At 33.0% G+C, this 27,063-nt stretch overlaps 3 protein-coding genes across 9 annotated transcripts in view; 1 reads left to right on the plus strand and 2 right to left on the minus strand.

Annotated features, from left to right (window-relative positions):
- LOC119636971 (cAMP-dependent protein kinase type II regulatory subunit) overlaps positions 1-8,950 on the minus strand; it is a 78,877-nt gene extending 69,927 nt beyond the window's left edge. Inside the window, exon 1 of the mRNA XM_038032734.1 lies at positions 8,519-8,950. The gene's annotated coding sequence lies outside the window, so the exon portion shown is untranslated. The remainder of the gene's footprint in view (positions 1-8,518) is intronic.
- A 2,245-nt stretch (positions 8,951-11,195) lies between these two features.
- LOC119636881 (palmitoyltransferase ZDHHC15) lies at positions 11,196-22,022 on the plus strand. Of its 7 annotated transcripts, none has more exons than XM_038032561.1 (8): positions 11,199-11,674; positions 11,741-11,862; positions 11,982-12,088; positions 12,547-12,784; positions 12,868-13,018; positions 13,094-13,223; positions 15,492-15,602; positions 21,814-22,022. In XM_038032561.1, exons 1-8 carry the CDS (start codon positions 11,536-11,538, stop codon positions 21,950-21,952), a joined length of 1,137 nt encoding a protein of 378 aa, XP_037888489.1. In that variant the 5' UTR covers positions 11,199-11,535; the 3' UTR covers positions 21,953-22,022. The 7 variants fall into 7 exon arrangements, with proteins under 7 accessions (XP_037888488.1, XP_037888487.1, XP_037888489.1 ...); XM_038032565.1 differs by having other exon boundaries at positions 11,200-11,674; positions 15,492-15,585; positions 21,814-21,914; XM_038032564.1 differs by lacking the exon at positions 21,814-22,022 and adding an exon at positions 15,657-15,779 and having other exon boundaries at positions 11,200-11,674; positions 15,492-15,585.
- LOC119636880 (putative methyltransferase C9orf114) lies at positions 21,897-26,753 on the minus strand. Its single transcript, XM_038032558.1, has 3 exons — positions 25,998-26,753; positions 25,119-25,940; positions 21,897-21,981 (listed from the first exon to the last, which is right to left on the minus strand). The coding sequence occupies exons 1-2, from the start codon at positions 26,689-26,691 to the stop codon at positions 25,162-25,164; spliced, it is 1,473 nt and encodes a 490-aa protein (XP_037888486.1). The 5' UTR covers positions 26,692-26,753; the 3' UTR covers positions 21,897-21,981; positions 25,119-25,161.
- Between the last annotated feature and the right edge of the window lie 310 nt (positions 26,754-27,063).

Here is a 27,063-nt window from a genome sequence, read left to right on the forward strand (position 1 = left end):
TTTTATGTAGAAAAAGACCTGATAGGTAGATAACAATGCTCTCTGCTGTAATCGTAAAGAATAAATAAACGTTTGCCCTCACGACACAACAGTGAAATATGTTTTTTTATTTTTTTTTTTATATTATTGATCTGCCAGTTAATTAAATGGAACTACTTTTGCTTCGTGCTTCTAGATAGCCTGCTAGATATTCGCATTCAATTTTAGAGCAGTTAGTTGTAAAGTGCATTGAACTCTGATTGAATTTTCTTTATTATTCATTTTCCATCTATTGGAAGCCTGCCTGACCAATCAATCTTTACGATACGATGACGTTTTTCAAAGAATGTAGAATAGACAGCAAGCGGATGATCGCTGTAGGATACATTTACAAACTTTGTAACAAACATTCAACAAATAATTTCGATCCTTTCCTAACCTAAACTTAAGACTTACAGTCATTTGCTTTGACCATTCTTACGGAGACGTTTCCAGGCGATCACGATTCCAGGCGATCACTAGTATTTCTTTCGTAGCCTTTGTAACTTGATAATTTTATTTGATAACAAAATGCTTTTGGAAAATTCCAAAGGGGGCAGTCACAAGCTCTTACGACTAGTGGGTTGTCACAACCTTAGAACACTGTTGCTAGCCAACTAGTTGCTAGGCTAGAAAGTCTTTTTTTAATTATATATCAATAATATATAATTGTAAGCTAATAAAGTAAGTGAAGGTAGCAGTGGAGACTTTCCCTGAGCTGAATATCGCTTCTCTTAACCTCTCGCTACGTATTTAAGTACGTGGACATGACGGTTAGATACAACTGGATAAATAGTTTTAGCAGAATCATTACCACTCGGATCTTTGAAGTCTACTGTCACACCTCTGAAGGGCAGATGCAAATCACTTGACTAATACCGACTTTTCCGCAACAGCTGGAAGTGAAAAAAATCTTACAAATCTTCGTTTTGGTATAGCATTGAACTCAATTTACTCGCAAAGCGACATGGATCCTCTTAGCGGCTAGCGGGTAGGGATCGAAATCGTATGATCATATGACACATTTTCGAAGCTTTGCTTTGCAATACTTGAGGTAGCACTTAAGGTTGCCATCACCTTTTTCTTATGTTAAAACATTTCTTCTTCCCCTCCCTTTGTTTATATTTTTAGGCTTAGTCTACCATTGGTTGTACTTTATCGCTTAATATTTTAGCTAATTTTCACTTTTCTAATTTTTTAAACATTCTCAGCGGACTTTTAAAAATCAAGTAAAAATTCATTCTCTTTTTCAGGGCTTACGATAACGCTGCTATGATAACGCCAATGGTAATAAAGATTCAGTTACGAAGAATACAGGCGTTCCTCGGTTAATTCGTACCGTGCTGTAGCGAAATTGCGTTATATGATGTTTTTTTTTTGGTTTTCTTATTTAAACTAAAACATAATATAGAATACTATAAATGAAACTTAGATATGATATGCAATAAGGCAAGGCAAACTCTGCCGTGTTATACCGAAACCAAGTCTTAAGGTCTAAAATTTTATTATAGCTGAAATTTGGTACGAAATAGACAAATAAGTAAACAAGTGAAAACGCGACAACACCACTGATCTGAACTGCATTACCATGCAGTTATTCATATAACGACTGTTCCAAGTCAAGCCTTGTACGAGCCTCCGAAAAATTTTCAATAGCATTCATCCGCCAAGTTATCAAATTTTAGAAAATTTTCTACTTGCAACTTGAACACAAGAAAACGAGACTAACGGGTCGACAGATGTACGGCATAATAAGAGATGAGTCTCTATCTCAAGTCGTTCTGGTACACATGTGTGTGCTATGTAGCACACATCTGCATAAACTTATTACAAGAGTATCATAATAATTATATAATACATAGAAATAGCGTATTACAATCAGATAATTAATTGTTATCATCACTCTCATCGCTCTCATCATCCCATCCAAAACAATCGGAAGAGCAAATTATTATTTACGATGCTTTTATCGAGCCATAAAATAAAACGCTATTTATAAAAAAAAAAGAAATATATATATATATGCATGTAATAATAAAACAATGTACTTATCAAGTAGCGTCAACAAGTGTTCAGTCGTGGTAGTAGACCGTCAGTTCCAAAGCATGTTAACGATAAAATGAAAAGCAATAAGAAAATTGTAATCGGCTGCGGACCAACTTCTTTTTTTACCCATTAGAGTTATTCTAAAAAAGTTTCAAAAAAAAGGAATAAACTAAATATTCATACTCTATAACGTTGGTTGGGCGTGGCTGCTTTTTTCTACGTTTATATCATAAAAATGGAAATTTATATCGTTTGCCTGGAGCATGTATCTCCATTCTATGCGACAAGAATAATGTTTGTCAACGACATTACACAGACAATTAGAGATAGAGACAGACAGACGGACGGATGCTTAAATCGTTTGAGAGTTTCAAGGTAAAGAATATATTCATATACATTTTATGCTGCTCCGAAGCTTACTTCTTCGGCGCTGGGTGTAATAAAAGCAAAGAGTAATCGAACAAACATTCAACGGAACACATATTAAAAGCCGTGTTTTATATCGGTTGTTAACTAATCTAACCTTCAGTTAGAGGACAATTGTATACAATTTTCAGTTAATGATAATAGGTTTCTGCTTAGTTCATTTAACAATGGGATATTTCTGCTTACCATCTCTCTGTCTCTCTCTCTCTCTCTACGTATATAATTTGCTGTTTTGTGGTTTCTTCCTCAAGCCTTTGATATTATTCTACTCAACTCAAATTTCAATTGTTGACTGTGACATTTTCATTTATCATTTGTATGCTAACATATCGTAGTTTTGAAAACTCTCCATACAAATGGAGTTCATGTGTCTCGCTCATAATGAGTTTAATTAAAACATTCAACGGTTGAAGTACTTTTCCGAATTAGTATAAAATTTTAAATTGCTCTTAACCTCAAACAGAACCCTGGCCATTAAATAGTGTAGAATATTTAAAAAAATTATATACGGCTTTGATCGAATCTTTTTGACTCGTTATCTTCAGTTCGTCGAAAGTGCGCCCATAAAATATTCATGTGGATCTGTGGATTCATTTACTGTCACTTTGTGAGGTATAAGCAAAACGCACAATATTTTTTTTTTGTCTTGAAGAAAGTAGATTCTCTCGGTTTATTCTACACTGTAAGCAGGAGCTTGCAATGTTTAAGCCGCGTTTAAAGCGATCTCTTCATTTTTAAGGCCAAAAGAATATTTGCCTTGGAAATTAAACAAGCACCCAGACCGAGTGGCCCAACATGCTCAAATCAATTCAGGATCATCAAGAATATATTACTGCTACCAGAAAATTCTGTCCGTCTTTATGATAGTTTCTAAATTCTAAATCAATTTAAGCGTATCCATCCGTCTGTCGATCTGTCTGTTTGTGTAAATGTCTGTGATAAGCAGACCCCTGTTTGCAAAAATGCCCTAAACGGGTTCAAAGTTGGGACAAAGATCGGATGTGTTTGCAAGCGGTTTGGTGCTGAAATTGAGCCAAATCGCTTGCAGTTCACGACCATAGTACGGCATACCCTGAGACCGTTTCCATTTTCAAAAGTAAAAAAAGGTGTTTTTTTGCTCCCTTCTTATAAACCACATAAGATGCAACAATAACAATTGGTAGCTATATTCTATGGGCGGCTTTGTAACACTTGTAGAAAAATGGAAAAACTCGGCCACGCCTACTGATTGTTATAGAATTGTAGAATTTCATTCTTTGACCAAAACACATGTAGCGCCCAAAAAGAAGCTGCTGAAGAGAACACACAAAGGCCACATACTTTTCATCAGTATTAAGCGGTGATGGGAATAAAAGACTCTGTTATCGGCGAATATAATTTTCTTACTTGTTTTGCTTTTCAAAGCGCAGACATTCTCAGTTTATGTTACACCATAGATGGAACTTTTAACCGATTTGGTCCATTTTCAATACCAATGTGCAAAAAAAAATTTTCCAATGTTTTTGGGGAATTTGAAGCCGATATCTCAATTTTCCCAGGCAGTCGAATGTTGGACATACTGGAAAACCGAGGGGCAGAACATATTTAGATCGATCCAAGATTTGATGGTGGTCCACCGAGAAAATCCTGCCCGTTGTTACAATCCTTATTTCCGAGTATGATCCGAAATGGTCTGTTGAGATGAATCTAACCTTTCCGTAATCTCCGAAGTTGTCAAAAAAGGATTTAACACGAGCTTGACAGTATCGTCGCCGATTAAAGATATTCGCATAAAGTATACCTTACCAGAAATTATCTACATATTTAAAGTTTTTCGAACCACCTTTCGCATTTTCTACCAGAAGCTGTACCTTCACCACCAAACACTTTCAATAACATTCTACACTCTGTTGGAGCATTTTTTCCTTGCTGGAAGTCATATAAAATGCAGTAATGTGAATGAACTTCCGCAGTACGCATGCGTGCACGATTGCGTCTCACGTAATACTAGGATGAATAATCTTCGTTTTAGTTCTTTTGCTTGGTCCAGTATGTGTACATTCAGCGGTATAAAGAGAGAGAGAGAGAGAGAGAGAGAGAGAGATAAATATAGTGTCAAATGCGCAAACTTGTTCAAACTTTTTTTTAAATCGAAACAGACAGAACTGTCCGACAAGCCTATTACTTACTTTAACGGACGTCTCAACCTTCCTTTTGCATGCTGCAAGCCTTTTGACTAAAATCTAATAAATGCAACGATTTTCGAAATTTTTCGTGAAAGGCAACAAAAAAAAAAAAAAAACAAACGGTCTTCATTAAATTTAATAACTTATTCTGTGCATACTTGACGTATTCTAGCTTACATTCAATGCTTCATATAACATATTACATAAGTAAATATTTATTTTACGAATATCCATTAAATGTATGCACACTTTTGCAAACAATTATGTATAGTCAGCCGGTTAGATATACACTCAGCAATATTTTGGTCAAGTCCAGTTATATTAGTTTATTTTCCGCAAATATATATATATATATGTATATATATGTATGTATAATATATATTATGTATATATTCATATATGCATTTATAGTTATGTGGTTTATGTAGATATATATGCATGTGGTCTATATGTAACTAGACGACTGTAGAGCAAATATGTAATATGTTCAGAATTTTATGGTATTGTGGTTTTCGAAATAAAATTTGTTTACAAAGTTTGTCCTAGTTTGGCATATAACATTCGATTTTCTAACCAATGCAATCAACGGGTAACATGCCCGCCATTAGAAGACAGGGGAAATTATTATCCCACTTAAAACTCATAGGCAATATGCATTTTTATTGCACTTTCGAAACAGCTCAGGTACAAATTTTCTCTAATAACTTGATTACAAATTATTCTAAGGTATCTATCTATCTATAATTATACTTTTAAAACTCTAATAGCCTTGATAAACTTTTCTTCTTTTTTATTCGGTACACTCGAATCGGCCTTAATTAAAATTGTTTTTCGAAATTTTGAAAAAAAAAACAGCTTGTTTTTTTTTCCCAACTAGAGCTTGAAAAAAAATAAAAAGAAAAGATAATCATTTGTTATTTTCAAGTTTCAGAATATTTTCAGGAGAAACTTTATTCCATTTGGTAAAGTGTAAAATTAACAGAGGCCTTACAAAAAAAATCGTCTTGTTACTGGAAACAAAGTGCACAACATTGGCAATCGAAAGGATTTATAGAATCTTCCGTTATGTTACATAAGCTACTGGAACTGAGAAACATTGACGTACGATTGATCATCGCCTTCTATGCAGGTGATAGTTCTCTGCAGGTACCATCTGGGAAAACCACAGGTATCTCCGAAACGAATTCATGTAGATCCTCGTAAGGAACGAGCGAAACATACCAACACATCCTATGTGAAAACGAGGCCATCAGCAGCAGATTTAGAAACCTAGTGCCTGACGATCACTGATACAATATGATGATCTGAGTCAAAGAATATAGTGGTGGTGGGATTCATAAGAATCCTAAAATTTGGAAGACTAGCAGCATGAGTGAGCAAGATAGATTCTCTAGGTTGCCGCCGAACCAACTGCTCACACTGTAATAACAATAGTAGTAATAGCATACGTCTTAAGCCCGTGCTTAAGCCCGGTTAACACCATCAAGGTCTTACTTGCAGAGTCATTCTACAAACTTCTAAAGTTTACGTAATTGGTATACTTTCGCAGATTTAAGTGTTCCGTTAGATACTTTAGCAATTCAAATTTAAAGTCAATTATTAACTCCGTTTGGAACGTGCGGTCAAAACTCTGGTGTTTAACAATTTACCAGTGCGCAGCAGCAATCTAAGAATTTAATAACACAAATACTTCCAATTTTCTTATTTGAAAAATTTTATTGTAAGCTTAAAAATATATATGAAAAAAAGTAAAGTAACACTATAGTGAGCCACGGTTCAGCATTAAGGACCCTACAGTTAGATACCCTGCCGTTACTCACATAACGGCTTCTCAAAATAAGGTTATTATATGGGAAGTGGGCGCGATCGGAACCGTTCACAACAGCGTTTGCACGACAGTGTGCGGACTGTACGGAAAACAAAACAGCCAGACAGACGGGCTTGCCGAACAGACAGTGCTCATCATATCTCGAGTAATTCTGAGTGTTGCTTGCATGCCTGCAAACTTAAGATACCCTTGTACCCTAAGTGGTGTATGATATAAAACAAACTCCTGTTGCTCTTCAAAATAGACTTCGTAATAGTTATAGATTCGCTTCACTACACTGGAAAGTGTTTTCAAGTCAAGCATAAGAAAATTACTTTTGCCTTCAAAATGATTTTTTCCGCTTTCGTAAGCAGCGTGCGATTCAGTGGACATCGTAATGAAAAGATCAATTGAAAGGAAAAGCCTCGCCCATTGTGAACACTTGACATTAATTATGATTTTGCCCGATATTTAGAAATTAATAATAATATTATACACGAATTGTATGCACCCTACTAAAGATATAAATGAAAAGTTCGAGTTCAATTACTTCAAAGTCATTGAGAAGAGTTTTCGCTTCTAAAAACCAATTGAATACATTTCGCAACCTATTATATAATATAAATTTAACAGATTGGACGAGAAGGAAGGAAATCAATTTAATCTAAACTTTAAATTTAAAATTTTTTCGAGGAATCTCGACTAAGAAGTCAATGGTCGTGGGTTCGAATCTCAAGTGCGGTAAAGTTTTTAATAAAACCCGTTAGCCTTAAATACTAGTGCTTTTAAGAGTTTAGTCTTAGAATTTATTTGTCTGGCGAAATTAATAATAATAATAATAATAAAATTTTTTCAAGCTATTATAAGGTTAAGAAGATGCAGAGTCTTAGAGAAAAGAGCCAGCTCAACATAAAGTTATCTTCGTCTGTTTTCTGTTAAGAAAATGAATCTTTTTCGATTTAAATTTTAACTGGAGATTAAAAACCTTGTTAAAGTTTTACGGGATGCAAAAGATATGCATTTTGTTAAAAGGCCAGTCAACTCAACTTAAAAATATCTTCTTCTATTCTTCTCTTCGGTTTAAAGTCTAATTGGAGATTGAAAACATTGTCATACTATTATTAGATGAAGAAGCTAGAAATTTTGCCAGATGGGAATAAACTGAATTCAAAACCACTATTATTTCACTATTTCGATTACTATTCTAACGGAAGATGAAAAACATTCTCAAAGCAATACGAGATGAAGAAGAAACGGACAAAGCAAACTTCTTTTGATTCGACTTCTAAGCTCAAGCGGTAAAGACATTGTCAGATCGGTATTATCAGATTAAGAAAATACAAATTTTGTTAGAAAAGAATTGACCTTAGTTAAAACTATTTTCTTCTAGGTACAGATTTTGACAGAAAGGAGTCAACTCAAGCTAAATAAAACGTAACTTCTTCTCTTCTCCTCTTAATAAAATAAACTTTTTTTGGTTCTAGTTCTAACTGGAGATTAAAAACGTCTGTAAAGAAAACAAATGCTTTCCCATTCAAGTTCTAATGGGAAATTTAAAAAGTTCTCATACTATTACCAGATGTAAAAGGTACAGATTTTGCCAGAAGGGAATCAACTTAATCCAAAGCTGTCTTGTTCTACTCTTCTGTTAGCAAACCGAATATGTTTTAATTTCAATTCTAACTGGAGATTAAAAAGTTTATCGCATTATTATCCGATAGAAAAATTACAAATTTTCCCATGGAATGATATCAACTTAACGCAAAAGTCTATTCTACTCTTCAGTTAACAAACTGAATCTTTTTTGGTTCCAGTTTTAACTGGAGATTAAAGGCATTGTCAGAATATTATAAGAAATGATGAGCAATAGATTATTGACTAATGAATATGATTTTTCGTCTTATTTTTAATTTGATTTCAAATTGTTTTCACTTTTATCTAACAAAAATAAACATCTTCATATGTATGTATAAATATATATATATATACATATATATGCATGTAGTATCTATATGATATAAATGCTATTAAAATGTTTATAACATTGTAAACTTACTTTGTTTCTTCTTGCTTTAAAGTTGATTAATAATATCCGATATAATTAATTTCTTTCCAAAAAAAAAAAAAAAAAAAAACAAAACAAAAAATGAAAAGAAATAAAATATGTGTTCTGATTTCGTGAGATGGCGAAGTGCGAGAAACAAGTCTTTTTTTTTTATTTATTTTCAAAAAGTTTGTTCAGAATTTTTCTGCTTTCAGTAGAACTAAAAAGTTTTCTTTTGAATTAAATAAGAATGAGATATTTTTGTTTTCTTCTTCTTCTTCTTGTTTCTCTTTTTTTTTTTTTTTTGTTTTATTGATCTGATAGTTATTAAACGGTTATATGTAGAGCACCGAGATTTTCATTGATTTTTTTTTTACACACTTGCACCATTTATTTAACACATGTGTTGACTTAAACATCGATCAACGATGTTTTGCAAGAGATCTAAACAAAATTTATTAAAAAAAAAAAAAATTATTTGATTTATCTATATTAAGCGAAAGAGGGAGTGAGATGGAGAGATAGAGAGAGAGAGAGAGAGAGAGAGAGTTTGTCATGTTGAAAATCACGAAAAAGTAAGTAATAAACGCGGGTCTTTTTTTCTTCTCTTTTATCCTATGAATCAAGAGGAAAAACGTAGTAATTATTTTTTTTTTTTTTTTTAACTTAATGATTACAAGTTAAGCTTGTTTTACCGTTGTTAAGAGATGATAAAATGACTCAAAGTGCAATGACAACAATGTTTACACGTTTTGGACGGCGGCTAAATCACTGATAATAAATAATTCTTTTATTTTTTTTTTTATGACTTTGAATTTATTATGTCTCGGATGAGAGTAACATTTAACTGGGCACTTGGTTTGGAAACACTTGTCTATCGCGTATGTGTGATTTTGCAAATTTTTGAAATGATAATAAATAAATAAATAATAAACATTTGACTTTTATGTTAGACCTTTCCAAGCGCACACACACACACAGGCACAGCCAGGCACATACAGGCACACATATATAAATGCATGCGTAAGTGTATTATACAAAGAGAAACTAAATTTTTACTATTGATTTGATTTATTTCTATTGTCTTTATCTCTATCTCTCTCTCTCTCTCTCTCTCTCTTGTACTTGAGGCGAACATTAAAAAGAAAACCGGTATAAAATTTTCTTTGAAAATAGAAAAAAATCCTTCATAAACTTAACTGACACATTTTATTTTATGCATGTAAGTAAGTAAAGCGTAAATGTGTACAGTGTTAGAGGTTATAACCTTGTTTTGTAAGCCATTAACTGCATTTAAATGTTGCAAGAAACCTTAAAAAAAACTCAAGTAAAATAAATGCTTTTTCGCTTTTCATATTTCGTAATTAATGTCCCCAAAAATAATGGCTGGATAATGAGAACAACACAATATACATATATATATATATATATGTATATATGTATATAAAATAATTTAAAATGTTTCTAAATTTAACATAGCGGAGAACCGAACTTCCGAAACGTTCAGAGCCGACCTATAGCGAAGCAAGGCAACGACCATTAAGAACGCACCACCTACTGACACCAAACACTATTTAAGTGAATATTGATTGTTTCTATTTGCCTTAGAGCACACAAGCGCACATAGTCGCCGCATATTAACTTTATGCGATTCGTGTAGATATGTGCCATGTACACAAAACAGGACCAGGTAGATAGATAATCAATTTTGTTCTTCTTTCTTTATCGTTTCTTTAAAACAAAAAACCTATTCTAGTTTTTCTTTTCATATCATTTTAAATCATGTGTTTTTTACTTCACCTAGTTTTTTTTTTTTTTTTCTGCCATCTTATCTTATGCTTTATATCTATATACTTTTTCACTTGCCTAAAAATGTGAATGTATGCCTGTGTGAGTGTTATTTTTCTTTTTTTTTTTTTGTTGTTTTTTGTTTTTTTCATTTGTAACCAAAACTATTTCTTTTTCTCTCCAAGGATGTTTTTTTTAACTAACATTATCAATGAATATTTAACTATATTTAATATTTTTTTATATATAAATAAATTATTTATTTTAACCTTAGATCTAAACACTTTTTCCATAAAAAAAAGTTGAAAATAAATTAAACGAAAAATTATTTAATCAATTTTATACACTTTGCTATAATTTTTCTTATACAGGTAGGTATATGTATGCATATATACATATATATTTATATATATATATATATATACACGTTTATTATTTTATTACACCAATTATTTAAACCGATTTAAAACTGAATTATTTCCGAGCCAAAAAACTACTGAGAATACTGAGAATCTATATTGTATTCCTTATTGAATCTCTGCGATATATATGCCTTTATAGATAAAAAGTACTGATGTAAATGAAGATAACAAAAATGAGAGAAAGAGAAATACGCCTTTCATATGTAAACAAATTTCCCTTATAAATTGAAAAAAAAAATGGGAAATTTAATGGTTTCTCTCTCTCTCTCTTCTCGAAGATAATAACGATGAGAGATACCAAATCTTTGTATAAAGATTTGATAAGATTGTGTAAATTCTGTGGTACTGATGTCTTGCATTTAATTATGGCAACTCTAGAGCGAACGTCAAATGCAAAAAAAAAGCCAAAACAACAACAAAAAAGAAAAATATTTTATTAGAGATCGTGTTTCTTTTTATTAAGAAAAAATTAACAAGAGATTAGAGAAATTTAGAAAATAGAAAATATATATAATTTAATTTATTAACTATTCGTCATAATTCAGAAAACTCAGTAAAAAAAGTTTTCTTTTTAATATAATCGTGTGTTCGAAGTGTGTGTGTTTAAGATTCCATTATTTGATGATTCCATGCTCTCTGTAAAACAAATGAAAAACTTAATGAAAATGTGCATTTAGTAGATTTATAATTGGAAAAATGACGATGACAACGTATTCTTAAGAAGTGTATAGAAATTACTCCAAGAGACTTAATTTTCGGAACATTTTTCCAAGTTAAGAGTTTATACTTTTTCATCGGAACTTTGAAGTAATAGAAGATATGAGTAACTTAGGAGAGCGTAAAAAGAAGACAAATTCTTGTGCTGGATGCATGCGTGTCCTTAAATGGATACCGGTATTATTTATACTCTCCATTATAGTTTGGTCCTATTATGCCTATGTCGTAGAATTATGCATACGTAAGTTCCGTAAGAATACAAAATTTTCCATTCCTTTATACTATTCTCCACTTCTTTCCTCTATAGTTGCTATTGACAATACCGCTGAGAAGGTTATATTTTTGCTATTCTATCACATAATAAACACACTTTTTCTATGGTCATATTGGAAAACGATATTCACACCTGCTGGCACGGTACCATCTACTGTAAGTTACCATTTTTATGCATTTAAATTAATCTACAAACAGTGAAAGTGATTCATTGACGATAAGATAACATTTCAAATATTGTTTGTTTTTTATTCATCAACTTTTTACACTAATAGTGGCGTATCCCCGAAGTGGAAATCGAACGTTTACTCCGCATTGAAAACCAAGAACAACAAAAAAGATTGCTCGAATATATTGCGAAAGATTATCCAGTATCCAATCGGTAAAAATATTTGCCTTCTTGCATATAAATTATACCCATCACCATAACGGCTACATTCACTTTGTTAAAATATTTTCAATATCTAAAAGGAAGCTTCAGATACCTCATAAAATATAGATATTCTCGATCACTATCAGATTCTAAACCGATACAAACATTGCAAATTCTTGCGCGCAGAATCAAATCGAACTGAGAACACGACGAAAATGACCGGTGACCATCGCTGCAATAATAAAGATTTTCCTTTGACCGGTTCCTTACATGCATACGTAGATATTGAAAAAAAACTGTTCCACTCAATTTATAAAACATTAGCAGAACCTTCAGATACCATACCTTATCTATATTATGGATCAAAATTAAACAAGCGGTGATGGGTATAAACTCGGTTGCGACCGAATATAATTTTCTTACCTATTACGAATTTTTTTCTCTTTCTCTTTTTTTTTTTTTTTTAGGACCCTTAGTGGTTCAATACGATTTTGTGACAAATGCAAAATCATTAAACCGGATCGTTCGCATCATTGCAGTGTTTGTGGAACTTGCATTTTAAAAATGGATCATCACTGCCCTTGGGTTAATAATTGTGTTAATTTTACAAATTACAAATTTTTTGTGCTCTTTCTGGGCTACGCTCTACTATATTGCCTGTACGTAGCTTTAACTTCATTAGAATGTTTTATACGATTCTGGAGGGTAAGTGTAAATAATCCCCGTATATTATTTGACCCGAATGCAATGTAGTTCAATTATAATTTGTGTTTCCTGATATAATCAAGTCGGAATTTGTTGAACAGGGTGAATTGGGCGGTAGTATGGGCCGTTTTCATATATTGTTCCTATTTTTTGTGGCCTTCATGTTCGCCATCAGTTTGATTAGTCTCTTTGGTTATCATGTCTATTTGCTGCTAGTGAATCGTACCACGTTAGGTAAGCGTTTACTATTTTATGCATAATTTTTGCAGAAAAGAAAAACACTGAATAATCTTTTTAAACACTTTGTAGAGGCCTTTCGTGCACCTATTTTTCGTATTGGCGGTCAGGATAAAAATGGTTACAATTTAGGTAAATTGGCCAATTTTCAAGAAGTATTTGGTGATGACTGGAAATTGTGGTTTTTGCCAGTTTTTACCAGGTAATTACAGAACATAATTTTAATTAATTTTTATTTGATGTGTCGTATGTCGAATGTTTAGTTTAGTTATTTTTTTATTCAGCTAAATTAACTTTTGTACATGTTATAACATATAAAGAAAGATATTTAAAATGTTTGCTTGCTGTGAACTAATACTTAACATACTTTTTTCTTAGTAATGAAAATGGAAAATTAATTACAATATAAGCCCGCAACAGAGGTTGCAATCATTCTCAAAAACATTGTATGTCGATTTAGTGATGTCCGTTTGTTGTTGTGCTTCTTATCAAAAACAAACAGAAAAAAATTGAAAGAAAACTGAAATGCATCAGAAAAAATTTCCGTGAACCGGAATTGAAAATCATCCTGTTCCGAATGCATTAAGTAAAATAATTAAATAATCAGTCAAAAAAAGTGTTTGTTGCCTTGAGTTTTCTAGGCATTTGCAGAATCATTTCAGTTTCATATTTCCTGCCTTACAAGTTTAAGAATTGATATACTGAACTGCAGATAAACGTTTTTAATTTGACTTGAGATCTTAAATAGAAGCTTATGGGAATTCTAATCAAAAATGCATCTATATTTTGAAACCTTTAGCATATAATTCTAGATAAAATGACAAAATTACTATACTCATAATCCCTATGGTGTATATGCTACAAATAAAGAGCCGTAACTAAATAAATGTTCTAACAGTAAACCGCACTTGCCTATAGACAAATCGCAGGAATATTAACTCATTATCACATCAGTTTTCAACACCATCTTTGAATGCAAGCTCACGTAATGTGTTGATTAATAATAACAGTATAAAGCCTCCTCCAACTAATGGATAGTCTTGAGTTTGATAAAAACAAAAAATCACCAAATTCTGCGCTTGATCGTGAGAGAGGTTCGAGATTGTGACCAACAAGCAGAGAAATTTTGATTCTTTTTAGCAAGCTAAGTGTTAATCTATTTCCATGTCCTACAATCAAATGAAGCATATAACAATCTCTTGTTACCTTCGCCAAGTGCGTAAATGGCGTTTACCGAGAGTCAATTCCATAATTTTTTCAATATATACTTTACTCAAAACCTCAATCCTTCTTGTAAATTTTTGTTCTGCTTTCAATAAGGCATAATTATGGTGGACTTTCTCTAACATTTTTTCTTTTTTCGGTATATCTGTCTAATATAAAAGTCCATAAAAGGAATATTAGCAACTTAGCTAGTGTAAATAATGCCACTCGACTGTTTTATGATTTTATTAACTTAAAAATAAGTGAAAAAACTATAGTGGTATCCGGCCCACCCTTAAATAGCCTACAGGACTTTGTTTAATATAATGAGATGACGTTTCAAAATAAGGTTTTATAAGGGGATGAATGAAAAAGGTGGCTCGATCCGAAACATTTTCAATAGCGTTCGTCTTTGGGACAAAACACAATACTCCGAAAATTACAACCTGTAGATTGAACCGAAAAAAACAAGACAGACGGGCACACAGGCAAGCTTAGATCGGTATAATATAAGATGGATCACGTCTTTCTGTTTGTTGCATACATCCGCACAAACTTAGCACACTTGCACGACAAGTGGTGTAAAGCGTACTTAATTAGTTAGAGCTACGCTTTGATTAAACGACGTCTCTGAATAGATGCCTGCTAATATCGAAGTCGAAACAAATCGAAATTTTTTCAGTACCTAATGTAGAACATAACAAACTATGACTGAAAGTTATATTAACACTTCTCCTAAGCAGGTTAACTGATAATTAGAACAAATATAAAATTTTAAATCTTTTCCTTGTTTAGCTTTCTGTTCGATATACAAGAAAGAGGTTTTTTTTTTTGCTTTCTTATTGTTTTCGCTTACATCTTATAACAAAAATTGATCATCATCATTTTCATCATAGTCTAAAATGGATAAATAATTAATGTTCAGAATGTCAAAATAGTTTAACATAAAAATAGGTAAACATTTTCTTAGCTCTTACATAAAATAAGTACATAATCGAAAATTTCTCATTAGTGAATGTAATTTTCGCTCCATGTATGTGTGTCCTTTAACACGATTCTAACTTTCCAATTGCAATATGCATAATACGCATAAAAAATGTTACCTCTCCTGCTATATAATGCAATTTTATTGCTAAACGATTTTGTTTTTTTTTTTCACTTGAAACAATATATAAAATGTTATATATATATATATATATCTATGTATATACTTTTGGGTATATACCCCATCTTCTCTATATGCACAAATTTTTTCGACAAACCACAGTCAAGGCGATGGGCTTCGTTATGCAATGAGAACGCAACAAGTGTACCAGAAGCCCATCTACAATTCAATGGGTGCTACCGATGCAAGATTGGAGGTACAAGCGACAGATAAGTTAATAAAAAATAATCAAACTTCTACTACAATGTCATCATCATGTAACGTTAGTTCGGAATTTCGGGAAGATGATGAGCAGCAGTTGCAGCTTGAACCAAAAATCTCATATTTACCAACTGCTGCTGCTGCTGTCGCTGCCGCTGCCGGTGATGTATCGCCCTCTCATTCTCTTATTGCCAGTGCCGTAAAGTCTGCTTCATGTTCATCAATTATTGCTAATGTTAATAACGGCAATGTAGTCATCGCTATGCCCGATTTAGAAGTTGTAACGCAGTTACCGGACAAAGAACAACTGCCTGAAATTAAATTAATCGATGCGTCATTACAGCGAAATGTTGTTGAAATTCATAAAATTGCATAATTTTGTTAATACAATCATCGCCGCCAACGTCATCATCATTATCGACATTAGTTAGCGTAATTGAAACAATCTGACGAAGAAAAAGAGTTGATTCAAGAAATGGAAAATTGCATTTAATCATAATTTGTATGTTTTTTTTTTTTTTTTTTTTTTTTTGTTTCCTTCCCCTCTTTTTTATTCTTTAATGTAAAACATAGTTTTGTAATATTACTTTGAGTTTGTAAATATGAAATATTTGCGCTATTTTCCTACATGATTCATCTCATCATCAGACAAATATTTGCTGTGAGACCAATTTCATTTCGCTGTTAAGCTGAATTACTTACATAAAAAAAAAGAAAAAAGAAACATAAACAAAAGCTTGTTATTTATATAGTTTTTTAACGAATTTTATTTAAATATATGTTTTTTTTTTACCGTTATTATTAATATTAAAACTTATCTTTACATAAATGTATGATTTGAATTTTATTTTCTATAATTACATATAAATAATCTAATCAAGTAGTAGTGTTTGGCACAGGTAGTGAAGTAAGATTTCCTCATTCATTTTTTTACAATAAAATCGGTTGTTATGTAAATATTAAGCAAAGTATCTGTATTAAGATGAGATAGCAGAACGTTTGATGCTAAATGAATCCAACTTATTATTATTATTGAAGCTTTACAAACATTGGTGTTGCACAGGGTTGAACAACTACGGCGCTCTACTAATGTTCGTTCGTTCTTTCGCAATCAAGCTTGTTACCTTGTCTTATGAACATCAATTTCTTACACCGTTATTGTATTGTAACGGTAAATGTGCATGGTAGATCGCCCCTGCCATGTCAGTGCAATACCCAAGACCTATATATCTCCAAGAAAAGTAGTTCACTGGTGTTGGCAACCAGGGAAGTATGGTGAATCCGAAGCAAGTACGGTTGTTTTTAACAACCGCCAAAATATGCCTAAGGCTTTGAAAAATAAACTGGGAGCCACGGGGGCCAGGAGGCTCGCCTCACAAAGCCACGTATGCCTGCGGGTGTATGATGGACTTTGTTCATCAAGTCGTAACGAAATAAAATAATTTTTTCTCAAGAATAATAATAATACAAAAAGGAATTGACGGACGGCCTTCCCTTTGGCCGATTAATAAAAAACCCTCTCGAGAATTAATTGATACATGCAAAAAATTAAAAAGGGATTTGACGGAAAGGCTTTTTCCCCTTTTGCCTTATTTTACTTTTGAACATATGTCACGGATGCCTGCGGGCAATGGTGGTAATTGATCAACGGTGCCGTGGAAGCCTTATGGCGGAAGCGAGCGCAATGTTTACCCTTTTTGAACGCATATCGTTGATCAATTTGTGAGTCCTGACTGCTTGGGTGCGGCCCTTCGGGGAGTACTCGTGGTGGTTGTGGTTGGCAAGTTCTTAGCCAAAATGGAACAATTTGAGTGCAGCTAGGCCTCACTACTGACCAGAGTGGCGGTTCATTCGGCCATACCCGGTGAACCATCTGCGCACTTCGGGGTAAGAAAGGCCCCCTTATTAGGGGATTGTTTTTCCCCCCGGGGGGGTGGTCACTCGACTCAAATGAGTGCCTATGATTGTAGGCAACCCGTTTGATTAAGGCATCAAGCCAGGTGCAGACGTTAAACCCTCAGAGACATCTGTAACGGTAAATGATGTTAGCTTTTTAAAAAGGAAAATCTTCCAAAGAATGCAATTATTCAAACTATCTAAAAAACAAAACAAAACGCCATTTACAACAAAAATTGCATTTTCCATGACACAAACGATATGAAACGAATATAAGAAATGTAGATTGAATAGGGTAGAGAGCATAGGCAAAGGTGTCTTGACTCTGCCCATGCTATTCATATTCATGAAATTCATTCAATGAAAATAGTAATTGAGAAAAGATTAAGTTAAGTTTTAACTATTGAAAAATCACTAACTTACTGTCGGAGACAATGCAAGGTACCAGACGTCCCCTCAACGATGGACAGTCGCTTTAGTCAGTTAACAGCATATGATGAGTGCTGTCGTTATGAAAAAAGTCCCAAAATTTGATGTTACGACGAGTATATTCGTCATGGCGCGTCCATAAATCCTTGTCGGATATTTTGTCTAGTAATTTCAATACAATCTAATTTCTTGTTACACACACACTGTGTATAAAGAATACATTCGCCATTGCTGAAATTTTGCGAAGCAATTTAAACACATATTCCCGAAAGAGAGAGGGAAATAGCGTAGGGAATGAGAGGAATAGATTTCAAAAGATCGACTTATGTCCACTACAAATAAAAGAGTAGAATTGGAGAGAAATTTTGATTTTCGGTTGACTAACAAAATGCAAATAAAATCGGATAAAAAGTTTATATAGGGCCAAGGCCCGCTGTTAAGTACCCTACACCATACTATCGTTATTCATATGACTTTTCAAAATGAAGCTATCTATGAGAAATGGTACCGAAAAAATGGTCCGTTCGGAACCTCTCTCAATAGCGTACATACTTGAGCCAAAAAATACGTGAGCGTACGAAATGTCATCAAAATATTTCAAAAATGCGGCCTGTAGATTAAATACAAGAATGCCAGTGATGTTGAATTGATAGATATAACAAAATATGGGTCTATTTTAAATCCTTCGAAGTGTTGCATACATTCACTCGTATCGCAAGTGGTGCATATACCTAACGCGAATAGAGTATAAACAATGTTTGGGTGAACCGCTTTCTTGTGCATAAAACTTGGAAGAAGTTCAATTAAGGCTTTGAATAGAAATGCCAACATCTTACAGAAATTCAATTTTTTCATATTTCTTTATATCTTCCAAAAAAATACATGTATATACAGTAAAAGTTACTTATTCGTGGTTTCACTATTCGCGGATCAGAAAAAATGCGACCAATTCCCATATTCGCGGCTATAAATCCAGAACGATGACGACTTTGAAGTTTTTGTTATACCAATCGATTCAGAATGATTCGCAATCTAATCTAATCGATTTAAATGCGTCCGTCCGTCCATCTGTTTGATGCGTACTCATGTAATGTTGTACAATTTTCGATCCAGTCAGATAAAATTTGGTGCCCTGGCATGTTTTCGCCTAGGACGAGTCCATATTACCGAAATCTTCCATATAAAAATTTAGCACACTTGACATGCTTTGCTCAGGTTGATCTGAAAAAATATTTACGAATTTATTTTTATAAAACTATATTCTGAGAAATTTTTGCAATCTAAAGTAAGATATTTAAAGGATCTCGCCTTTATTCGGCTATAACGTTTCAACGTCATTCACATCATCTGCAGTGTTAGATCACCTTCAGTTAGGTAGCCTTTTGCGGGCGAAGTCTGCAGGCTATTTTGTCAAGCCTTTCAGTTTCATAACAATAGGTTAAATCCAAATTGTCAAAATTTAAAGCTGTACCCTAAAAATTGGTTTAAATCTGAAAGTTTAACATCTCCTATAACCCTGCACTAAACTGATAGGTGAATAAATAAACTTGTCCCGCTTTTTATGTAAAATTTGATTGCTATCGAGCTTAATAATCGAAATATGAAGCATCATTATTTATAGTCTTTTGCCACGGGTAGGATAATCTATAGGTGTTCTGCTACTTGCTGACGAGGAGGAGAAATAGCCATAGATCCATTTTCGCACATCTTCAAACTCTTTGAACTATTAACCTGCTAAATGTGACTACACGAATCTGAATAATTGGTAATCGGAAAGTGTCAGACCTGGAGAATATAGCGGATGCAGTAAAACTTCGCAGCCTAAAGTGAAACTTATTTCCTTGGTTGCTTTTGCGTGAGACGGACGCACGTATGCGAATCTTCACAATAAAAGCTCAATACAAAAATGGTGTTAATGAAATAACTAACACATCCTATGTTGTCTTGGTGAGAATATAGTGTTGCTGAAACTTTCTAAAAAAACACAATGCCAAAGATGATGCCAAAATTCATTTAACGGCTGCCGAGATCCCTTCTCAAAATAAACTGCGTTTATCTGTTCCTCACCACTTCAAATAACTGCCCTATTACATTATAACACTCACTGCACTTTCAGTCTTCACAACAATTGCTCTCTTGATGAGTTTATATATGTGCATAATTCCACCTTACATTATTATGCATTAACACAATCACACATATATATGTGTAATGGGAATTTTACGACTTCAAAGATCCTGTTTACTATAATTTAACTATGACATTCCGCTAGCTAAGGCTTAAGTATGAACCGTTGGGGATTATAACTTAACAACAAGTTTCTACGACTTAAAGCTTAGCTATGGCTTTTCGCGACTTAACGCTTCACTTGCACAAAACCTAATATTTTTGCTACTTAAGGCCTAATTGGCTTTTCCGACCTGGGGTTTATTCAACTTATTTGGACACCTAGTATCTATTGCGTAAGTGAACATCCAATCAGGGTTTTAAACTTGGTAGTAATCGAGTGGTTAGTGAACTTTAGCTAACGATTACAAAGAAGGAAAATAATAAATTTACCGGTTTAGCTAATAAACCGTTCTTGCCCGAAGAGAGTTCTGATTAAGAAAAAACATTATCATGCTGCCAAGGTTCGGATCAGAAATTTCATACATATTTTATGTATAATAGGTGCCTGCATGTATTTTGATCAGCGACTTCTGTCTGTCAAAATGAAATAAGGTATTGCGAAGCATCAGTCTACACAACGGTTGAATTCGATGGTCTTGATCTTTCTCTTGTTGAAATATAAATTTTCCATTTCGTCTTAATGAGTTATTCAGTGTTTATGGTTTCCGGCATTCATTACTTCTGTTGTTTGATTTGAAGAAGTGTGCTAGCGAAGCCTATCGAACACTTTTAGAAGCTTATCCCAATTTTCGATTTGCGTTTGAACAGTTTAAAACAGATGATTTTGAGGTCAAGGACAAAGAATAGCCTGAAGGACCAAAAAATTGAAAGACAATGAATTGCAAGGATTTATTGGCCGAAAGCGCAGCTCAAACATGCAAAGAACCTTCGAATAGCGTAGCAACAGATGAATTGATGAACTGTTTGTACATGTTTACATGCGATGGGAAAGATCCAAAAGGCGGGCAAATGACTATCGAAAATGCCATTTGCTGTGCGCATGGTGAGACCAGCAATTTGTCGTTTATTACATCAATTGAACAAATTGAACGATATAAAGGCCAGCAATGGCGGCTAACAGACGCAAAATTATCCTCTTTCATGACAATGCTCGATCAAACGTTGCAAGAATTGACAAGGATATATTGTTGCAGCTCGAATGGGAAGTTCTGCCGCACCCAGCGCCTACTCATTACCACTAGTCCAGATCGACGTGACATAGCTTGGTTGGAATGCGGTTTCGAAACGCTGACGAAGCACGAAAATGAGTCGATGATTGATTTGCTGCCAAACCGATATCGGTCCTTCGACGTGCTGACGGTGCCGTTATGTTGCCAGAATGATGGGAAAATATTTTGATTATTACATATTCTAGCAATTTTTCTTAATAAATGCCTTTTTTAAGTAAAAAAGATGATCAGAATATATGCAAGCACCTATTAGTTTTCAAAATCTCAATACGTTTGTCGAAATCGAGTTCATTTTCATATTGAAGTTGGAAAGCGGTTTATCTCAGCGAATTTCGTTGTCATTAATTTGCTTCTCTTATTAAGTGTGAAATTTTTTTTTTTTTTTTTTTTTAAATAATTAATTAAGTATAAGGAAAAACATTTTAATTTTCTCATGTAAAAAAAAAAAAGCAAAATTCATTCTTAGACTATTTGATTTACATATACAAAATGTACAAATTTTCCTGTATGTATGCATATATATTTATAACAATTTTTAGCTTCGGCGATGGGTTTAGTTATCCGATGCGTCATTGCGAGGAAGATGCTGAATCACTATTGGGCCATAGTGATACACGTTTGGAAATCGAAGAGGATATCTTTCCAGAAACACGTTTTCACGATACTATCGTTCCATAGTTAATCATTTCCGAGGACAATGTCGCCACCTATTATATATAGTTGAATGAACTTATGATTTACACACACATAGACAGAAGAAAACTAATCCAATATAGTTATCGATAATTGTTAGGGAAAATATCAAAAAAAAAAAACAGAAAAAGTATTTTTACGTAAAACATATAACAAAACAAAGTTTATAGTATTATTTTAATGCTTAAGTCATTTAAATAGCTAAACGAGAAGAAAAAAACAATAATGATAAGTAAAGCAAATATTGAAAGCGAAAGCTTAGAAAATTTCGAAAAAGCAAAAAATTACTAGACTTTATGTACCAAAAGCAGCTGCAAAATTCTCTTAGACGATTCTTATTATTATTATTATTATTATTATAAGTAGTTATCATAGTTAATATAGTTGTTTGTAAATATTTATCTTTTAGAAAATTTGTGTACCTCGACATACACGAACGTAACAACAAAACGCCTTTTTTTTCAGACAAAAATTCTTCAAAAGAGATTTATTCTAAAGATAAACGAAAATGCATTCAATTTTCTCCATAGAATTTAAGTAAAATGAATAATAAATAATGACTATAAGGCTTTGCAAAAACTTTTCTTTTTTTTTTTCTTAACTTTAAAAATTATTAATAAAAGAAAAACAATTTATATATATATATAGAGAAAAAATGAGATTTTAAGATCAAAAGTATGAAAAATTCTGTACTTAGTCTTGTAAGAAAAAATAATTGAAAAAAAAAATGGATAATTGATGTAAATGTTATGAGAAAAATACTTGTTTGTTATATAATATGTGTGTGTGATGTTATTGAATTGTAAAATTTTTGCATTCATCGGAAATTTGATGATTTAGAAAAGCGATTAAATTAGACGAAACCTGCACTGAATATATAGGTGTTTTCGTAATCACCAGCTATATACAAAAATTTTTATTTCTTACTTTCTTTTCTACTTTCGATATAAAAGGTTTTCGAAAAATTTTTTAATTAAAGCAATAGAAAAAAAAAAACATATAAGACATATATATATATATATATATATATACAAAAAATAGACGAGACCTGAGCATACTAATTGCCTCATACCACCCGATTTATATGAAAAATTATAAACATATATTTATATATATATAAATATTTTAATATATTACGCATTTTTCTTTTCTTTTTTTTTTGTTTTTGTTCTTTTCTACAAAAATTATTAAAAAAAATTATTAAAAAAAAAAAAAAAAAAAAGCTAAAGAGAAAATTGTTTAGTATTTAAGCTTTGCAAACATGTTTATGTAACAGAAATTATATGAAAACACCTAATGAAACAAAAAACAAAACAAATCTGGGTTCTCTCTTTCTAATAAAATGAAATATAAGAGGAGACTAGAAAGGAAATAATCCTTCACACGTTTGAAAATTTGTAAATCCATTCGAATATTTTATATCTACCGCGACGCTTTGCACTACATACCGCTTATAAAACAAGGGTATATTAAATTTATAGAGATGCACGTGACACTCAGAAGAATTTGCGACAGGCTCATCTTTTATTACATCCATCAGTTCAGAGTCATTTTCTAATGTAAGCTTGTCTGTCCGTCTTATTTCTTTGTATTCAACTTGCAAATTTTGTACACTGACGTGTTTTTTGATCGAAGGGTGAACGCTATTGAAGACAGTTCAGATTGAACTGAACTTTTTCGACGCCTTATTTTGGAAAATCATTATATGAATAACCGTGAGATGGCGTTGGATATTTTATGATGGACCATGAGCTACTATAATGTTTCATCTGCTGATATTGGTAACTTCTGAATTTTTCTTCATTTTTAATATTTTGTAATTAAGTCCTCGCATTAAATTTATAAACTACCTAAATCCACTTTAGAGTTTCGCCTACACGAACAATATACAAATGAAACGCAACAAGTGCGCACGGTATCTACTTTATACGATCTCTTACGATATGCACTATTTATATGCGGGCCTATCCGCCTGGGTTGCCGAGTAGGCAAGAGTCTCGGCTAGCAACTCAGTGGTCGTGGGTTCGAATCTCAAGTGCGGTAGAGTTTTTAATAAAGGCCGATAGCCTTAGATGCTAGTGCTTTTAAGAGTTTAGTCTTAGAATTTATTTCTGTGGCGAAATTAATAATAATAATAATAATTATATATGCGGGCCTATCTTGGAATTCTATGCGGTAAATGTATGCATATTTTAAATGATGAAATATCAGAGATCCAGGATAATAATCTTAATTCATAAAAGACTTTGTTCGTTTCAACACAATCAAGTGACGGGTAAAAAAAAATTTGGTGAATGTTGGATATACAAATATATATATATAACTGTTTTCCATTATCACGTTACAATTAAACATATCCGGTGTGAAACTTCATAGCGGAAGTTTGCAAAACTTGCTGCCTGCTGTTGAAATGGAAGGCAACCACACCACGAAAATAATCATAAATTAACTTCACTTACAGCCAAAACGTGAGAAAGATTAAGATCTCCTTAGGAAAGTTTTAGATTTTAGTCAATTTGAAGCTGCACTGAGCTTCCAGTGAGCCCTGTGATAAATTTCTTTAGGGTCTTAAATGGTTATGTTGTGTAGGCGCATTGTATCACTAAAGTTTTATACGGTTTTTGTAAGTTTTGGCGGCAAATTTCAGACCAATTGTAAGTTATGAATTTTGCCCACGGTATTCAATTTTTATGTCGAATCCAGTCTATGAATTTTAGTATTCAGTATTTTCTGTTTGCCGGCTAATTACTTCAGCGGATTATTTAAATAGCCCTCTGAACTGTGACTTTGTTATGCGACAGTACTCCGACTTTTATCCTACATTTATTTTACCAATCGAGGCATGTATGACTGATCATTGCCATTTCCCAAAAGCTGAAGCAATGACTGCTTTTTCGTTCAATTTAAATTCCAAATATAAAAATTTACTCCGTCCTCTTTCTTCTTTTTTCAATCTATATAGCGGACACATAATCAATGTACAAAATTAAATTCGAATTCATAAGCATAATCAAACGAGAACCCAGAAAAAAGAAAAAGTAAAGATTCAAATGAAAGTGTAGAAGCAATTAAACTCGAATTTGTAAAGATCAAGAGCGAACAAAAAATGGAAAACTGAAATAAATGTTTAACAAGCTTTCAATTCGCTTACTTTGTTCCCAGTGAAGTGGAGGCTATCTTCTCCGATCAGCTGTCTAATCAAATCTACTTAAATCGTTTGCATCATTGTTGGAAAACTCAGAAGCCATTACATTTGCTGCTACGATTTCAAAATCGACCTCCTGTGTGCCATTCGCTTCATCGTCGCTATTATTTGCATAGTTTTTAAAAGGATTTGTTCTTGCTTTCTTTCCTTTCTGTTCATTAAAATCTTCTGAAACACTTTTGGTTGTCTTGAGTAATTGTTCGCATGGTAGACGAGATTCCCCCGTTTCCTCTTCTTTTAGTTTACGTTTTAGATCCTTCTTTTTTGATTTAAAATCTCGTGGTTTTAATATTGCTCCTCCGGTATCCTCACTGCGCGGTAAGGCACCTTTAACAATTTCCACTTTACTATCTGGTATAATTGGATGAAATTTTTCCTGCATTGCGGCCAAAGCTATGAGTACAGCTTCTTCAGTGCGTATAGTACGGGATCCTTGTTGAGGCAGAACATTAACATAATAATCAAATAACAATTCTGGATCATCTACTTGTAACTTATCATCACTGGCTAAAGCACTTTCTAAGCCTTGCAGACCACCAAATACTAAAAGCATATGATTATACTCCATCGAGTGCTGGGCAAGTTCATGAATATTTTTACCACGATCTGAAGTGCCCACCGTGACATCATAACCTTTTGGATAAGGGGATTTGGTAAAAATCTCAGCTATCGAATGCGCTATACGTATCGTATAGCCCCAATAAACACCTGACTCTCGTCGCGGCTCATCTGGACTAACAACTGAAGCACGTTGTTTTTTTATATTTGCTAAAGCAAAAAACAACGCATTAAAATTTGCACTTAAAATGTTTTTCAGAACCTTACCTTCCGGATTATCCAGTTTAACTGTAACTCTAAAGCCAGGTTCGATAGCCTTGTTGACCAAGACATCATTTAATAAACCAACATTGACATAACAATGACCCGGTTTCGCTGCTTTTTCCGTCACTATGCCCTCGCGATAACGAAATATATTATCTTGCCTTAGATGATGAGGTGCGTCCAAAGGATTTAATAAACCAGAATATTTTAAATCTTTGTGTAGAGGGAAAAAAAATTTACGCAGATACTGCGGACACTCCAAATATTGTAATATGCGGGCTAATTGCAAGCAGCTATTGCGGACGGTGCGGTGCTTATCTTCATCTTTGGCATTATAATCAACTTTGGTTTCACGTGCAGTCGATAAGCCAATATCATCAAAAACAATTACTTCATTCACACGAAATATACAAGCGGCGCGAGCTATTTGACCCGCAACGTATGTACGCAATTCTATCGATTGAGCATTTTCTAATATCGAACCTGGAACCGCGATGGAAATTGTAGAGGGATTTTCTTTAATAATCTGCGGCGTGTTGTTGTCTTTCGCTTTGGCATTTTCGGCGGTTACATCCTCTTGCTGTTGGTTTCTTTTTAAAGACTTCAAAAGTTTTTCTTGCTTACGTTGTTTTTTCAAAGCTTTACGTTCTTCATTCATTTTCTTCCACGATTTAGACTCGCCCATATTAGATGACATATTTCTTATATATATATATATATATATATATTTTTTTTTGATGTTAAGATGGAAGTAAAATAAATAAAACAAATAAATTTATTATGGAGTAAAAGACACTTGCACGTGTTTAACAAATGCTGAACAGAACAGAATAGAAGAACAAGAAATAGGGTTACCGTTTTCTCTTTACGCAACAGCTGTTAACAAACCATCATATGAAACACAATTAATAAATAAATTTACTTATTGTTATTAAAAAAAAAATTTGCTATTACAACATATGTAAATTATAAAATATTTTATAAAAAGCACGATAACGTAGTAGCTACTTAAGAAATCGTGACACACACACGTATATACGTATGTACGAAGCTAACCGCCAGATTTATA

The sequence above is a fragment of the Glossina fuscipes genome, unplaced genomic scaffold (assembly GCF_014805625.2).
Source record: "Glossina fuscipes isolate IAEA_lab_2018 unplaced genomic scaffold, Yale_Gfus_2 42, whole genome shotgun sequence".
NCBI classification, from domain to species: Eukaryota; Metazoa; Arthropoda; class Insecta; order Diptera; family Glossinidae; genus Glossina; species Glossina fuscipes.

Bases quoted from the DNA above. Each gene is read 5' to 3' on its own strand.
- LOC119636881 (XM_038032559.1), top strand. From the start codon at position 11,536: ATGAGTAACTTAGGAGAGCGTAAAAAGAAGACAAATTCTTGTGCTGGA. The intron at 12,089-12,546 runs GTAAAAATATTT...TTTTTTTTTTAG, and splicing joins GATTATCCAGTATCCAATCG to GACCCTTAGTGGTTCAATAC. The intron at 13,019-13,093 runs GTAAGCGTTTAC...AACACTTTGTAG, and splicing joins AGTGAATCGTACCACGTTAG to AGGCCTTTCGTGCACCTATT.
- LOC119636880 (XM_038032558.1), bottom strand. From the start codon at position 26,691: ATGTCATCTAATATGGGCGAGTCTAAATCGTGGAAGAAAATGAATGAA. The intron at 25,941-25,997 runs GTAAGGTTCTGA...TTTTTGCTTTAG, and splicing joins TAAACTGGATAATCCGGAAG to CAAATATAAAAAAACAACGT.